At 42.0% G+C, this 18,623-nt stretch overlaps 1 protein-coding gene across 1 annotated transcript in view; it reads right to left on the bottom strand.

The window, feature by feature from the left end:
* LOC149469316 (plasma membrane calcium-transporting ATPase 2-like) overlaps positions 1-18,623 on the bottom strand; it is a 284,319-nt gene that overhangs the window by 22,589 nt on the left and 243,107 nt on the right. The window contains exon 3 of the mRNA XM_089669397.1: positions 15,226-15,423. Within this exon, the coding sequence (XP_089525523.1) occupies positions 15,226-15,423 (198 nt within the window). The remainder of the gene's footprint in view (positions 1-15,225; positions 15,424-18,623) is intronic.

Raw genomic sequence — 18,623 nt, forward strand, 5'->3', positions numbered from 1 at the left:
AGTGACTGAAGCAGGCTAAATATACCTAAAAAGACATTGAGAAACCAGTAGTTATTATTTGTAATTTGTTTTTAAAAAAAGGGGGCTGCTCAGTCTAAAATACGCGGGCCTAATTTTTGTCCCAGTCCAGGCCTACTATAACTACAACTTAAATTAGGGTGGACTGAAGGAGAATGGCTAGGATATAGTGTCCTCTGAGAGGTACATCTTAGGATAAGCAATAGGTAAAGGTCTCTGTGGAGCAGCTGTAAAGGGGCAGTCCTTAGTCTTAACTCTTCAGCCAGAGAGAATTGGGACCCAGTTTTATCATTGGTGCACATGATTACACTCCCTATCATACCTGCAGGCAACAAACAAAACTACTAGATTGCTGTAAGGTCAGTTCCTAAACGGCTCAATCTCTCGAGCAGCAGATAGTAAATCCCAGCACTCACCAGCCCCAGTAGCTCATCATCTGGTGACAAACAGCCAATTAGTCCACTCTCTGCTTTGCATCCAGGTGACTCTAGCTGATGGCACCCCCAAACTCAGCACTCCAGCTCTTGCTCAGGCTGTTGATATGCAGCAGTGATGATGCACACTGGACAGCGATGTACACTTTCCGGTCTCTCGCGGCAAGCGGAAGTTATGTCCTGCACAGCCTGGGAAAATGCAACTCTTTTCGCTCTTCCGAGCGATCTCTCTCTGGGGAATGTAGTTTAAAAAGCTCTTGATTACACAGTAGTCTCTATCCTCTGGACTAAAGTTCCCACAGTGCACTGTTGCCTTATTCAGTCTATTAAACTCTTCTTGCTCAGCAGCTCCCTCCTCTCACTGATGCAACTGTTAACTAGTCAAGCACTGCGGAGCAGCAGCTACAGAGAGCAGCAGTAGCCAGTGTTTCTCTCACTCTCCGTTCTTAGCCAATCACCTGGCTACACAAATATGAAGAATCAGTCTGACAAAAAGATGATCTTTCTTCCTGTAAATAGGTCTCACAAGGCTCCAAGACTTACAGTTAAGTGTTGTGTCCACTGATTTTTCAGGGAAGTACAGAACTAACAAGGTGGATATTATGTGAACAGGAAGGAAAAATGTTGCACTCATGAACAAAATGCTCACTGATTAAAAGTAGTAGTAAAGTTTGTTTTCTTAAAACATTGCTGACAGACAAGATATTTATGACAGAAGAGACCATATTGGTCTCTTCTGTCAAATGCTTCCTACTGTCTGTTAGCTGCCATGTACACTGAGCCAAGCATGTGCAACTCAGCTCAGCGAACATTTAAGGCCCCTGATCTGTGCAACTGCAGTGCAACTCCCATGTGCAGGACTGACATAATCGCGGCCCGGCCATTCAAGCGGCCGAAGGCACAGGACGCAGAAGGAAGACTGGGTGAAGATGGAAGCGCCCAGTGCATGCCGGATTGATCACAGGGCAATGCTGGAGGGCTTGACTTGATAGGTAAGTGTGCCATAATGTGCTAATATGCTGTGAATATCAATACATTATGGTATAACCCACATGTGGGCCCCTAAAAAGAAGTAATGTTAGTGGAGTTTACAATGCTTTAAGCTGGGGAAAATCAGATGCAATGATCCAGAAGCAAGACTTTGAAATTTGGATGAAAATAGTGTTGACATTAGTAACACCAATCCAACATATGGAGGCAGGCACCAACCAGAAGATAATGCTGCACACTCAACTGAAGTGCAACAGATAAAAAAGCCTAAAACATACTGATCCCCCTACTGGTTCCGTAGAACCAGACTCAAAATTAGAAAAACCAATGCCACAAATTCTAAAAGGTGTACTGTAAATGGGAAAGAAGCTGCTATGCTCAAAACCGTAGAAAGTAGATAACATTTAGTATAATGGGAACTGCTAGAAGCTTGGGAGGATGTCACCAGCACACCGAGGATCACCAATATGGGTCCAAAAGTTTTAGTGAATGGTCACATAGTTCCAGCAAGGCAACGTTTTGGAGTCTCACAGGACCCCTTCACATGCCTGATGAAAGGGGGGTCCTGCGAGACTCCGAAAAGTTGCCTTGGTGTAACTATGACTGTTCATTAAAACTTATGGACTCATATTGGTGATCCTTGGTGTGCTGGTGACATCCTCCCTTGCTGATAATGTTCGCTTCCATCCGACGGTCGCTGCAGCACCCACTTATACACACAGCCATTTTTAATGCAGGAATGTGTGGTGTTTGGATTGTACACTAGCTGCTAGAAGCTAGGACACTGAATTTTTGTCAGTAAGGATCCATTAGGTATTCCACAATGGGGAAGCTAGGAAGAAAAAGACTAGCATAGATGCACTAGTCAGTAAGTAGACTCCTAACATTTTAGGGATGCTCAAGATAATCAGTTTCAGATTCACGAGAACCAGCAGAAACTGATTTACAGTTCCTTGGAACAGTATATCAGTTCCAGGTCTGAGAAGAGTTAAACACTGCAAGGAGCACATCCTTAATGTTAAAAGAACCCACAGAAAACGGAGTGGGATATGGTTGCCTAATTTTCAAAATAAAACACAAGGTCGCCCCACCCTGACCACACCCACAAAACCACACCTTAATTTTTGACAACACTCACAAATTCACACCCCCATTTTTTTTTACATGCCCTGGAATAATTTGTCACAAATTTTTGGACCAAAAGCCAGGATTTAAAGGTGTAAAGCCAAAATATCATGGGCAATTAGAGCACTGCAGCAAATTGTGAGTGTGACCACAATCGGTTTGAGCAGATGCTTTCACAGGCGGGTAACAGCCTGTTTGCTTTACACCGAAACTGAAAGCAACAAAACACCCGTCACTTCCAGTTTCTTAGACCATAGAAATGAAAAAGGGACTTCTGGTCCTCAGTCATCTCTATGGTAAGCTGGCACTCCACTGGCTTCAGTCCCAAGCACTCTGGTGGAACGGGAAAGCCCAGAAAGGCGAAGGGACCCCTTCTGCCGCACGTAAAAGCAATCCAACGGCTATTTAGCTGCTTTAGTCAGCATCGCGGGCTGAAAATATTGATACTAACCACTTATATCTGTGGTGCAGTCCAGGATTTTATATATTTTTTTGATACCTTGGACTGTGTACTTTGCAGAAAGGGGTAATTTGGGGGGTATTTATACTGTCCTTGGGACAATGAAACGAGGCTGTCAGTACATCAAGATTGATCAATTTTCAGATATCTATTCTATAGTTTGTAGATTCTGTAACTTTCATGCAGACTCATTATTATATATGTGGGTAGCACAGTGGCTAAATGGTTAGCACTTCCGCCTGGCAATACTAGGGTTGTTGATTCGAATCCCAACCATGGTACCACCTGCCTGGAGTTTGCCTGTGCTGCCGTGCCTGCGTGGGTTTCCTCCGGGTACTCTGCTTTCCTCCCACACTCCAAAGGCATGCTGGTACGTTAACTGGATCTTGTCTAAATTGGCCCTAGTATGTGTATGTATGAATGTAAGTTAGGGACCTTAGATTGTACACCCCTTGAGGGTTAGGGACCTATATGAATGTACTATTTATTTATATATATGTATGTAAAGTGCCATGAAAATTGACTGTGTTATATAAGTACCTGTTATAAATACATAAATAATATACAATGATTTAGGTTTTTTTTTACCAAAGAAATGTAGCAGACTACATTTTGGCCTAAATTTATGAAAAAAGATTATTTGTTTCCAAAACAGAAACTAGGAATAATTTAGCATTTCCGGTCAGGGGGCGCATGCGTCCGTCGCCCTACCCGCGATGTCATTGGCTTCCAGAGTTGTCAATCACCAGCCCTTGTCAGCGATTCATGGCCAGGATTCGGTGATCTGTGGAGCAGCTGGAACGAGGGACCGGGGGAGTCCGAGTCCCACTGTCCATGTCAATAGATGCAATACACAATAAACCAGCTTTCTGTGGGGGCACTTGGCAGCGGTGAGGAGCCAGGAGCTCTGGTAGGGGAACTCAAGAAGAGAAGGTTTGGGGTAGCTCTGTGCAATGCATTAGAGCACTTTTACAGCTATAAAACTTCTCCTTTTTTCCAGCCTGAAAACGCCCCAGCCAAAAAACACTGATAAAAGCATATGTGTACATGGACACATAGGAGAACATGCTGTGGAGTTTGCTGGCTGCAGAAAAAAAATGTCAAAAACAGCAGCTATAAAAACATCTAGTGTGCATGAGGCCTAACAGTTTTTATTTTAATAACCGAAGCTTTACAAATCACTTTAAGTAGCGCACAGTCAACAGGGGTCAGAATTCAGTAGTGCACAGAGTTCAGAGGCCAGCATGAAGTAGTTTAGAGGTCAGGATTAAGTAGCACTCAGGAGTCGGGATTAAAGGATAAGTTCGCCTTTTCACAAAAAATAATAAATGCACATTTTTTTTCAGTTAAAAAAATGTGCATTTATTATTTTTTGTTTGTGGAGCCTCTAAAACATTGCACCAGCGGTCAGCACATTGCTAATGCCATACAGGTCTCCCCCTGACCTGTCAGTATATCAGCTTGCCCATACATCCCCCCACTAAGGCTGCCGGGACTTGTAGTTTTCCCATTCACAGAATACTGTGAATGAATGACGCCGCTGGGTGGCGCTTCACACAGCTGCATTTTTTTTTTAAATTGTGACAGCTAGAGGGGAGGAGATCCCCCACTAGCTGTCACAAAGGGAATTGGGGGGTGGGGGGGAGGTGGTGCAGGGCCGGTCCGATAGTAACATGTTACACCCTGAATATGGGAATGAAAGGTGAACTTCTCTTTTAAGTAATGATCAGGGGTCAGGATTATGCAGCACACACAGTTCAGACTCCTGCAGGCTCAGAGAAACAGGAAGATCAATGGAGTTCAGGGGTCAGGATTAATTAATGCTCAGGGGTCAGGATTAAGTATAGTACAGAGTTCAGGGGTCGTTGGAGTAAGTAGTGCAGAGTGCAGGAGTCAGAAATGAGTAACACACATGGTTCAAGGATTAAAATGATACTATAGGCTTATTTTTTACAAAAAAAAAAACAACAAGCATGTTACACTTACCTGCTCTGTGCAAGGGTTTTCCACCAATCATCCTCTTGTCGGGTCCCCCGCTGGCACTCTGGGCTCCTTGCACCTGAGCCCCATTCTGTGTGTCCACAAGTCACACAGACTGGGCCCACCCCTCTTCCCATCTCACTGGTTGCTGTCTCTGAGCCAATGAGAAGGCAGCGAGCAGTTCTCGTGAAACATCTCGGAATCAGGCTCGAGCTCAAGTGTGAACAGAGCCTACAGCCCGAGTGTGCGATCGGAAAGGGATTAGTTTATTTTCTGGAAGAAACATTTTTGCTTTGGCTCTGTCTAGAACAAGGCCTATGTATTCCAGGTAGAGGGAAGGTTGGAAAGTTGATTTTTTTAAACTTGATTACTCAACCCAAAGCCTGTGGACACTTAGTTGGAAGGGAGAGGAGTCCTTCAGAAGGTCATCTAGACACCCTGTGATCTGAATGGGTTCTTACAAGGGTATGAAGGAAAAAGGGGTGCAAGTACATTTGTGAATACTCTGGGAGTTGAGTATAGGCCAAAAGGCAGTGCAACAAATTGGAAGTGTTTGTCTCCTACTGCAAAGCACAGAAAGTGCTGATGAGGTGGTTAAAAGTGAATATGCAGATGTTTCAGAGCATTTTGCATATTTGACGGTCCTTGAGCAGATTTTGGTTAGTTTGAAAGAAGAAAGCAGTGAGGGGGTAGACTATGAAACTCTGTTTTGTATCTCCTTGAAACCACAGACTGAACCCTCAGGTCTGGGACATCTGTGACCCAGAGAAAGGCAAACTGTAATAGATGTCCCCCACTCTTAAGAGTGAGGGTGGCTATTGAGAAGAGTGCTTTTTTAGTAGACATGGTGGATTTTGTGTTCAAAGTATTGCAATGAAAAGGCTGAATTTTGGCTTAGAAGTTGAAGCATGGGTAGAGTGTTGAGGTGCTCTTTGTTTTGAGAAGATTGAAGCCCCCGAGGAGGGAGATTTTGGAACCTTTCACTGTGGAAGAAGGACCTTTCCTCCACTGGCATGTTTGATGAATCTGCCAAGTGCTTCAACAAAGAGACCTCGTCTTTAAAAGGGCACATGCGTGAGGTGTTTTTTTCTTATAGGCAGCTTCAGCTGTCCAGGCTTTTAGACACAAGAACTGACAGGTACCGCTCCCACTTCCATTTCTGATCGCCTAGGCGATCGCAGCGGACGGTATCCTCCCTCCCCATAGTCTTCTGGGACATGTGACAGGTCCCAGAAGACTATGGGACCATTCATAAAAGGCAGCACTTCTCGCCCATGCGCAGTGCGTACCCGGCTGTGAAGCCACACTAAAGATGCCGGCGCAAGGAAGAGAAGGCGAAACCAGCGGTGGTAAAGATGCCACTGGACTGAGGGACAGGTAAGTGGCTGTATTTTAAAAGTCAGCAGCTACGGTTTTTGTAGCTGCTGACTTTTTTTTTTTTTAGCTGGAACTCCGCTTTAAGCCCCGTACGCAGGATGAGAATATTGGACAAATGATTGTCTGGGGGTTTTTTTGCATGCTAGTCTCATATCGAAAATGAGGTTACAAAAGTTACGAAAATTCTCATATGTCAGAATACAACTTTGGAAGTGCAGTTAAGTATTGTAATGTATACTTTCATTTCTGAGCATGCGTAGCCTTGGTCTTCCGATTTTTTTTTCCGGATGACTACTGTACTGAATAAATGAAAATCTTCATTCTGGTGTCGTACGAGAGACATTTTTGTGTTTGTCCATTCGAATATTGTTGCATTAACTGTTGTGATCGGCTCTCCAAAGCTGTGTACGAACGATCAGACTATTGGACGATTGCTTCAAAAGCTAGATTTTCTCATCGTGTGAGAAACGGGCCTTAATAGATCACAAGTCTAAATTTAGGCCATTATACTGTATACTGCTTAAATACTATTTAACCAGTTCCTAACCGTGCTATAGCCGAAGGACGGCTACAGCGTGGTTGTGGAAACCTGGGACGATGTCCATGGACGTCATTCCAGAACCCGCCCCCCTGCGCGCCCCCAGCAGCACTTACCCGGCGCTGCCTGTGATCGCTGTGTCCTACGGACACAGCTGCTCATGGGGTATGGTAAACAGCCAATCACGACGGCCTTTTACCACGTGATCAGCTGTGTCCAATGACACAGCGATCACCGGGTAAATACAGTTGCCGGTTCTCAGCTGCACTTTCCTCACACTGTCACAGTGTGAGGAAAATACTGCCAAGAACCAGCAGTTGTCAAAGGGATCAGCAGTGATGATCAGTGCTCAGCAGTGCCGCCCATCAGTGCCACCCACCTGTGACCAGCAGTGCCAACCACCTGTGCCCAGCAGTGCCAACCACCTGTGCCCAAAAGCGCCACCCACCTCTGCCCTGCAGTGCCAACCCCATGTGCCCATCAGTGCCAACCACCTGTGCCCTGCAGTGCCACCCACCAGTGCTGCCCATCAGTGCCACCTATCAGTGCAGCTTCATCAGTGCCAGCTCATCAGTGCCACCTATCAATGCTGCCCATCAGTGCCCATCAATGCTGCCTATCCGTGCCCATCAGTGCTGCCTATCAGTGCAGCCTCATCAACGCACATCAGTGAAGGAGAAAAATTACTTGTTTGCAAAACAGAATAATAGATAGAAAGAAAAACTTTTTTTCAAATTTTTTGCTCTTTTTTTCCTTATAGCGCAAAAAATAAAACACCCAGCAGCGATTAAATACCACCAAAAGAAAGCTCTATTTGTGTGAAAAAAATTATAAAAATGTCATACGTGTACAATGTTGCAAGACATGACCATGCAATTGTCATTCACAGTGCAACAGCGCTGAAAGCTGAAAATTAGCCTGGGCAAGAAGGGGGTATAAGTGCCCAGTAGGCAAGTGGTTAAGCCAAATACTGTCAAATAGAACTATCATTCTTAGTTCAAATGTTTTCCTTTTCTAAATAGTTTTGAAATTCCCTTTAAGAACTAAGACACTAAGATCTTCAATAGTGTGGTCTGGTTGTGAAAAATTATGTCCCACAGGTGTGCAGAACTCATTATCTTTATCTTCCTTGATGGTTTGTCTGTGCAAATTCATCCTTGTTCGCAACTTCTGTCCTGTTTTGCCAACGTAAGATCCTTTGCGAAATCTTTTGCATTGTATGAGGTACACAACATTACTGGAGGTGCAGTTGTATGAATATGTAAAATTGAAGGTCCCTTTTGTGTGTGTAACATTTTTTGATAGATAGATTTGGTTGCACAGTTTGCATCTTTTTTTATTGCAGGGTTTGCTTCCATTATTTGTGACTTCACAATTAGAATGAAGTTTCCTGCTGATTAGTTTAGGTTGGGCGATTGTCTGAAAGCCAGTATCGGGGGTTGTTAAAATATTTTTTTCAGAGTCTCATCCTCTTAAGATGGGTTGTAAATCTTTGATTATCTTTCTTATCCCTTCTAGTGCTGGACTGTATGTGGTTACTAGAGGCATACATTTGTTTTTTTCTTTTTGTATTAAAGTAGATTTTCTCTTCGGGTTTTTTAAGGCTGTGTTTATGCTAGTGTTGATGGTTTTGTCCTTGTAACCCTTCTTATGGAAGGAGTCTGCTAATGTTCTGAAATGTTTACCTCTGTCTTATGAACATATTCAGTGGTACCTGTTTGCCTGACTGTGTATGATGGCCCGTTTGGTGTGTTGGGGGTGTAAACTGGAACTATGGAGATAGTTGCATCTGTCAGTGGGTTTCCTTGAACTGTGAAGCTTGTCATCCCTGATTTATACTGTGTTGTCTAGGAAGTTGACGTGTGTTTGAGGGGGGGGAGCAAACCTACCAAGACATGGCCGTCCACCTAAATGGAGAGGACGGGAAAGGAGAGCATTAAGCAGCCAAGAGGCCCATGGTAACTCTGAAGGAGCTGTAGAGATCCACAGCTTAGGTGGGAGAATTTGTCCACAGGAAAACAATTAGTCATGCACTCCACAAATCTGGCCTTTATGGAAGAGTGGCAAGAAGAAAGCCACTGTTGACAGAAAGCCATAAGAAGTCCCATTTGCAGTTTGCGAGAAGCCATATGGGGGACATAGCAAACATGTGGAAGAAGGTGCTCTAGACTTGAAAATTGCTGTTCACAAATGCTCTTCAACCAGTCTGACAGAGTGTGAGCTATTTTGCAAATGGGCAAAAATGTCCCTTTCTAGATGTGCAAAGCTGGTAGAGACATCCCCAAAAAGACTTGCAACTGTAATTGCAGCGAAAGGTGGTTCTACAAAGTATTGACTCTGGGAGGCTGAATACAAATGCAAGCCACACTTTTCACAGATTTATTTGTTAAAAATGTTGAAAACCATTTATCATTTTCCTTCCACGTCACAAATATGCGCCACTTTGTGTTGGTCTATCATATCAAATCTCCATCAAACATGTTTACATTTTTGGTTGTAACATGACAAAATGTGGAATGAATACTTTTTCAAGGCACTGTATATATTTATCAAAACCATGAATCCAAAATATAAATAAACAAATGCATAGAAGTGCAAATAGCAAGTTAAAAAAGGGTGAAATCCTCAAATAAGTTCAGCAAGTCCAATGAATGAATAATTAAATGTATAAAGTCTGCAGAACAGTGTCATAAATGAAGAATAAAAAGGGGATCTTCTTAAGCTGAGATAGAAATCACCATGTGTTGAAAAAGAACCAGCATATTGTCACTCCGGAAGCAGAGTTAAAAAAGCAGCTTACTGGAAAAGAAGACCACTATAATCACAGATGGTCAATGGGTTAAGGTCTCCCTTATACCTTTTGGTTTCCTCTACCAAGGTATAAACGAAAGATAATGGCATTATTGCTCAAAAATAAAAAAAAAAGAGCACTCCATAGTGTAAGACTGTATGTACTAAAGGTTTAATAAACACTTTTAAATGCACTCACATAAAACAAGAGCCGCAAGAGCTTCACAAACATATCAGTATTGCTATGGCGTTCCTACAGGCTTCTCTACATGGCCGTCACTCAATGGTCTCGGGCATGATGACATCACCATCTCACCATCGTAGGCCCTACTCGTTTTGTCAGAGATAACTACATCTGGGGGATGGGTAGACATCAGAAGCTGTGAGGTGTGTCAAGGTGCTGTTGGGCATATTGCGACTGGGCAATTTTTTTGTGGCATTGATGCAGTAAAGGGTTCTTTTTTGGCAACTTGACCATGTAGCTCATTTTTGTTCAAGTATCCTTGAAACAACCAGACTGTCTTTCTCCTGAGGTTATCTGTGGGTTTATTTTTGTCTGGCAATTGTGGCTGCAATATTTTTTGGTCTACCTGACCTTGGCTTGGTATTAAGAAATCCCTTGAATTTTCCATTTCTTAATAAGTGATTGAATAGTACTGACTGGCATGTTCATGGCTTTGGATATCTTTTTATATTCTTTTTCATCTTTATAAAAGTTCCAATGCCTTGTTACATAGGTATCTGACAGTTCTTTTCTGCTCCCCATGGCTCAGTATCTAGCTTGCTTAGTGCATCCATGTGAGAGCTAACAAACTCATTGACTATTTATACACAGGCACCAATTGCAATATAAAAACCCACAGATGCGGGAAATTAACCTTTAATTGCCTTTTTAACCTGTGTGTGTGCCCTTGTGTATCTGTAGCAGAGCCAAACACTCCAGGGTATGTAAACGTTTGATCAGAGCCATTTGGGTGATTTCTGTTATCATTGTGATTTAGAAAAGAGCCAAACAACTATGTGATAATAAATGGCTTCATATGATCACAATCCTTAAATAAAAGACAGCTTTTGGCAAAATCAGTCATATTTTCAATATCAATGCCAAAATTTCACAATTTCTGCCAGGGTACGCAAAGCAAACTTTTGAGCACAACTGTATATAGCACCCTTCGGCTAACTACATGTGTTGCACCAAGTGCCAAGGTGAGCACCCAAGCAGGATCCACTGCTCAAAGCAACATTACAGGTCATTTCCATAGTGTGGGATCTCAGTACGACTACCAAGGTTTTTACCAAGGTTGCATCGAACTGGATCAACTGCATCTATTGTATTAAAGAAACCAAAGTAAAGTAATAAACTTTTTATGCTAAATGATTTCTCCATAAGAAAGAAGAGGTCCATTACCTTAGGACACTAGCAAAAATGGAGGACTCATGGAGTGGTGTTGGGGTATAAGGGGTTACGCAGGGACATGTCCTCAAAAGTTTTGCCAGTGTCCAATCACCTGAACATACCCAGGGTCTATAAATATCAAGCTTGTGTGCAGTACTATATGATTAAGATCAAACTTTTCGTTTTTTGTTAAACAATCTCGCATAGTTATAAAGCTAAAAATAAATAATAAATATATAATGTATTCAAGCATTTTATAGTGTTTACAATGCTAATAAGTTTTCAATGAAATAATTAATGTATGATACATTGTAGCTTGATAGCTATAGGTGTGACATTGTAACATAAAACAAAATGCATTTTCATAATACCACAATGATTTTATAGCATTTTTGTAAATAGCAAGAATGATCACTTGATTGTGATGAATTTTGATATACGAGTTAATTCACAGGTACATCGATTTATTGTTTTTGTAGCACAAGTGTGTGTGAAATAGGTTTGTATGTCTACATGCTCTTTGAAAAAGCAGTAATTTTACAGTGGAACTTTAAGAAACCCACTCATCTTGAGATGATATACATCTGGGAGGCGTGACTGGAGCAGCGCTGGTTGAGGCCATACACCTCACAAGTACCAGGTCAGTGCGAGTGGCATCCATTGCATGACAAGCAGACACGCCTAGCTTGATGAATTAGGCACCTGCTCCTGTCTTCTGAACACTGGCAAGGAGACTTTTGATCCCTAGACTGTGAGCGGCAGTACAAGCTTTTTCAAACTCACCTTGAGATGTCATATCTGGAACAAATATATGGATTGAGAAAGCGACTTTAGTTTTTTTATTCATACGGTCCCAAAAATGGGAGAGTGTCTTTCCCAGAAAAGCTAATTAGCCTTGTTAGGGCATGCTACAGGTGGATCACTGCTGGAGGGGCAGGTTATTTTTTCTAAAATAACATCATCAAACAAGGTATTGTGGGGAAACAACTCAGCTGAACATTTATTTAGGCTTGTAAGGAGTCAGCATACAAAATATTCAGATAAAGCACTCTGTGCAATAGGCTCACCAGTGTCTGTATGACATACAGCCTTCTTTCTTACATTAGACATTGTAAACACACACAAAAAAAAAAAAAGTAGGAAGGGAAATCACAAAATGAAGCAAAGCACAAGGTGTCACATATTGTTATTTACAGAGTAAGGCATGGAGCATGGAGTGGGTGGAGGACCAAGCTCACAAGTTTAGGGAGTGAAGGGGCAGTCAAGCTGCAGAACAGTCATTGCTGCAGGTGTAGGATTGCAGCTACCATGGATGAGGGTCCTTCACATTTTTCCCAATGAGGCAAAGTTGAGGGTGCTGGTCACACTGCGCAGGAGCAAAATCCACACAGGAAGAAAAAAAAGACTGGATGCATCGCTGCACAATACTCCACTCCTTCCCGTGACAACTTTCTACTCAAAGCCTAGAAAAAAAGGTCAGCAGTGAAGGTGGAGTTACTGCCAAAAAAATAGAACCCAGAATGTAACTGGCCGGCTACCAACCCCAGTTTCACAAAGTACCGCACTATCCCTAGGGAAATAAGTTGTACAAGGACCGGAAAACCACAGACAGGGTACCACTGGCATGACATGTGACACAGAGCCCTGTGCTTATTGGACACATCCAGTAGTGGTGCACCGAAATTAAAATTAGGGTGCTGAAACCGAAAATTCAAAATGCACTTGGCCGAAAACCGAAACCAAAATGCGCAGTTTTAAAAAATGAATATATTTTTGGAAAAAAATACACTTGGATTAAAAAAACAATATATACCCCAATTGTTTTGTAAAATATGTAAGAGGATGTCACGGCGAGTAAATAGATAAAATAGATATAGACAGGTCCTCTTTATGGAGAGATATTGGGTAAATAAGACCCCACATCTCTCCTCTGCAATGTAAAGCATTAGATAGAAAAAAAAAAAGCATTGATCTAGTGCGTTAAAGAAAAAAAATTTCCGGAACCGGAAGTGACATCGCTCCGGTGCTCCAAGGGCATCTTTCCTTCTCTCACCTCTATGCCCAACGCTGGGATTGATGATTTCTCAGGTAAGACTGAACTACCAAGCAGCGGACGGCGGATAGGCGACGTCGGACGGGCAGATTTGAGCGGTGGGGTTTTTCCAGTACCTGTATCGGTGCTTTTTTTTTCATTTCGGATGACAGTTGTGTTTTTGGCTTAAACATTTTGGCCACCGGAATGTCGGTGCATCCCTAACATCCAGGCATGAGATCATTACTATTTAAGGTAAATGACTTGCTGACTTTAAAGACTTCTGTGGCTGACTGAAAAGACTTTCAGGATTTATACATTCAGCTTGAATCTTACCAGCAGCTGTTGGCTGAAGAAGAGAAATCCACTTTAGAAGTTCTGAATTGGAAGAGCTGAGAATGACAAACGCCCTCCTAAAGACTCCAGGACAAAGTGAGCAGGTTAGTTATGATAGCCTTATGGCCCTAGGGGGCTAGATTCCAGTTTTGAGTGCCTAGTGTTCAATCCATCTGCAGACAGCAGTGTGACCCATATTGAATGAACAACAAATGTCTTTTAAAATACCAGAAAGAAAACGTGTTTGCATAAATCATTGTTATAATATTAAAGTGCTTGTAAAGGTATATTTTTTATTTAATAAAAATAATATGTTATACTTATCTGCTCTGTGCAAATGTATGGCTCAGAGCGGCCTCTCATCCCTTCTTCTGGGGTCCACTGCTGACATTATCCACTACTGATCTCTGAGTACCCCCATAGCAAGACACTTGCTATAAGGGCTACTCGTGCAGGCGTGCTTCCAAGCCAGACTCCACAGACGCAGCTGAGCCCAGATCCCCCTAGTCCCCCCTCACAGGCTTTGAATGACAGTAGCATGAGCCAATGGCTCCTGCTGCTACCTCTGTGCATATTGGAAAAAAAATTGAAAGAGGTAAGTATTTAAGGGGGGGGGGGGGGGGAGAGAGCTAATCATTGAAGGTTTTTGTATTTTTACCTTAATGCAGAGAATGCATTAAGTTAAAAAATAACTATATGCTTTTAGAACCACTTTAAGATCAAGTTGGGTTTATGTAGAAACAAATTAGCTTAACAACATTTTTTTTTTAAAACAGATTTGTGATTCCTAAAACTTAGTTTGACATTGTGCACACTTACATGAGTGTTTGATGCTCATGAGAATGCAAATATACTTCACTCTGGGGATCAAGGAATACAAGGGAAAAAAAAAAAATTATATATATATATATATATATATATATATATATATATATTTGCCCTCCTAGCCCTCTTGTATTGAACTGTATTGTCTCCTGCTATATTCTAAAGCGCTGAGCAAACTGTTGGCGCTATATAAATCCTGTATAATATATATAATGTTTTATTTTATTTTTTTTATTTAAAATTTATTATTGATGCCAGGATCAGGTCATGGAAGAACTGGTCCAGTCCGTCCATTTACCCCTACAGCATTAGATCACTTAAAAGAGTCATCTATTTTTTATTGTTAACAAAAATCAACTAATGAAGAATTCAATCAGCTCAGCTCTATTTAAAAATAACTGCCAGACTCAAAGATGAGGACTTCAATGCTAGATATCACTAAGATATCACTATAATTAAGGGCTCTGTAGAAAAATCCGAAGCCTTGGAGCCGATTGGCTTAGTGTTGGACCACAGCTATCACCATCATCCAGCAGATTCACTTTTAAGTGGTGCTGAGACAAATTGCTGATAAACCTGCACCATTTTAAAATGGTACCCAGAACTCAAGCAGTTTAAAAAATTTATGCACACTGAACAAATTTTGATGGAGTAGCTACTGTAAGAAAATGAAAACCTAAGAAGGTATCATGACAGCTTATGTAACAATGGCTGAAAACATTTCATTAAGACTATTGCTTAAAGTTCCCTATATTCATAAAAATAACAGCAGAATTCATGCAGGATTATGGCAAAAAGCATGCATAGACACGATCCAGACAATTTTGGCAAACTGGTTGGCAACCCTCATATATGTGTGCCTGTGTGATGACTACTTTCTGATTTCATATGGCCTGCTTAAGAAAGTCAAAACAAGTCATGTACCTTCATTGTCTCCCCCAGGAGGATGGTAGAAGGACAAACCAAGTGATATTAGGGCTGCGATTTCAAGAATTATTAAAGTAACATCTTGCAGGGCTTCCCAAACAAGCTGTAAAAATGTTTTGGCTTTTTTTGGAGGGATGAAGTTTTTTCCAAACTCTTGCCTTCTCTTCTCTAAGTCAGTAAGATTCTCTGACAAGCCTATGAAAAAATACACAGAGATTAAAATATGACCATTAAGCGTCATTAAACAATATTATTTTTACATTATTGTTATGAATATTTTAAACATTTCTACATCAAGTGTATTAAACATTGAAGCAATATGCTCTTATCTGAATTCACATACCCACAAATCAGTCTTCTCTTGTCCCCCAGCCCCCCTCACCCCAAAAAGTTCTTGCAATTACAAATATTTAGGCATGTTTATTTCTTTTATTTGTTTATATTGGTATTACACATAAAAGTGGAGAAACAAAAAGCCAAATCTGTCAAACTCAATGCAAAACCCCAAAAATGGACAAAATTGTTGGCACCCTCAATTTAATATTTGGTAGCACATCCCTTGGAAAAAAATAACTGAAATCAATTGTTTCCTGTAACCATCAATGAGTTTCTTACAACTCTCTACTGGAATTTTGGACCGCTCGTCTTTCACTAACTGATCCAGGTCTCACAGACTGGAAGGGTTCCTTTCCCCAACTGCTGTTTCCATAGCCTATACAGTTAATAAGAACAACAGTAGACTTGTTTAGCTTTGGGAACATGACACTCAGCACATCTTGATTAAGCACCACAACAAGCTGAATGAGACAAGCGAGAGGAGGACTAAGCCCGGCACTGCTAACCATGGTTACCATAGTTTAAAGAATTTATTTGGGTTACCCCTACATTGGTAGATCTGCTGTTCTTTCTACAACCCCACTGAAATACCTTGAGCAGAGTACAATATATACTATGAATGATAAATATTTGGGATAACCTCTGTGATGGAAGTAAGGACAAATTGGCTACTTGTTCTAATATATTTTGCCAAGCGTCATCTGATATCACTCCTAGATCTCTTTCCCATCCACTGCAGCCTGGGAGAAATTTCCCAGAAGTTGTTACATAGAGAGGATATAAGACCCTTTTTTCAGAGGTGGCTGCAAGGGAGACCATCAATGGCATTGATTGGACACTTAAGTTTACTTTTTAAGTTGAGAAGCAAATGCATTTCTCAGATATTGAAAAAAAAAACGACTTGACGACATTTAGTAGGTCTCTTGCAGGTCTTAAGACTGTATGACGTTTTGGGTATGTACCTGGGCAACAAATCTAACTTCTTTAGTATATCAATAGCCAAACCCTTCCAGTTTACATAACTCCTCCAATCTTGCATTCTCCCATAAAGGCGTGCATGCAGAGACTCCATCATTGTGCATAATATTTTTAATTTCTTGTCAAACTGTTTGCATAAGTATTAGGCTTGGGCCTACATTAACTCTGGCAAAGACATCAGACTCCAGTTGCTCTAGGAGACTATCTAGAAGACCACATCAACAAAATAGCTTGAACGGGATTGGCTGAGTTCATAGTGTCCCAGCCAGCAAAATGCTGTAGCTGGGCTTCTAAGAAGTAAACTCTAGGGTGGGGGTCAGCTAGGTCTTCCTCCAGTTTCTGGCATTTGTAATACTGATAGTTTAATATGGAAAGGTAAAAGCCCCAGAATCAAAGTATGGAACACATTTATTTTTCTTTTAACCATTTATATGATATCCATGTGACAAAACATGTGTCAGGGTCATATTCTGTAATGAGGCATCCACCTTACATCCCCCACCGGAAGAGACGTATCGCTCGCATGTAGCGAGGAGGATCGGGTGAAACGCTTGCTTCATATGATATACAGATACCCTTAAAGGTTATTGTGGATATTTTGGCATGCTTTCATTGTTTCATGTGAGTGCAATACTTTCTACCCAGTATATAGTTTTTAATGGATTCACGCTATGAGTTTCCTTTTAAATCTTACCTTGATTATGGAGTATAATAGTTTGGAGGATGTCCAGCCATCATATCAGTCTCTAATTGATGAAGGGCTTGTTGACTGATGATCTGTACTACGCTGACACTCACCATAAGCGCTATTGCCTATCAGGTTTGGATGGGCCACGATATCTGGTGAGTGCTACTGAATTGGGGGAGGTTTTTCTCTGCAGCACGTGGTGATATCTGAGTGCACTTTATTCAATCAATTATCGTTATGTTGTCCACGTGGTGATTTCGGTGGATCAATAAAGTTCGGTGGAACTTCATCACAATTTTCATTTTTCAGTTGATGGACTTATGCCAAATGATTTAAATATTTGTGTATATTTACAGCGTCATATTTTGTGTCACACTCTGCTAGTATTTATATATATATATATATTTATTATTATACAGTATTTATAAAGCACCAACAGCTCGCTCAGTGCTGTACATTACAAAGGGAGACAGAACATGCGACAGTACGACAACAATACAATGTGATACACGAGGGGTTCGAGGGCCCTGCTCTTTCGAGCTTACAATCTAGGAGGGAGGGGATAGTGGTACAGGAGGAGATAGCTGTGGGGAATGGAGTGGTAGGAAGAGTGGAGGAGGTCGGAAATTAGCAGGGGGTGGGGTAGGCTTCCCTGCAGAGGTGGGTTTTCAGGGTGCGCCTAAATGAGGAGAGTAGGTGATAGTCTGATGGATTGGGGTAGGGAGTTCCAGAGGATAGGTGATGTCCTGGAGAAATCCTGGAGGCGGGCATGGGAGGAGGAGACCAGGGAACTAGAGAGAAGGAGGTCTTGAGAGGAGCGGAGTATACGTGTTGGGTGGTACTTGGATATTAGGTCGGTGATGTAGTGTGGGGCAGTATGATGGACAGCTGTCAGTGTTAGGATTTTGAATTTGATCCGTTGTGCAATCGGAAGCCAATGGAGGGATTGGCAGAGGAAGGTGGCGGAAACGGAGCAGTTGGTGAGGTGAATGAGTCTAGCTGCCGTGTTCAGGATCGACTGAAGCGGGGATAGCCTGTGGCGAGGCAGGCCAGTGAGGAGGGAGTTGCAGTAATCGAGTCGTGATATGATGAGGGAGTGGATGAGCTCTTTAGTGGTTTCTGGGGTTAGGAACGTGCGGATTTTAGCGATGTTGTGGAGGTGGAGTCTGAATGGGTTTGTTAGTGATTGGACTTGGGGCTGGAAGGATAGGTTGGAGTCCAGAATGACACCAAGTACTCTGGCCTGAGGGGCGGGCCTGATAGTGGCATTGTTGGACGTGATGGAGATGTCAGTGGGGGGTGGTGTGCGAGCTGGGGGGGAGAAGACTAGGAGCTCAGTTTTGGAGAGGTTCAGTTTAAGGAAGTGGAGCATCATCCAGTCTATGTCATGTCG

The sequence above is a fragment of the Staurois parvus genome, unplaced genomic scaffold, assembly GCF_062004578.1.
Source record: "Staurois parvus isolate SC_StPar_1 unplaced genomic scaffold, SC_StPar_1.0 ptg000074l, whole genome shotgun sequence".
NCBI classification, from domain to species: Eukaryota; Metazoa; Chordata; class Amphibia; order Anura; family Ranidae; genus Staurois; species Staurois parvus.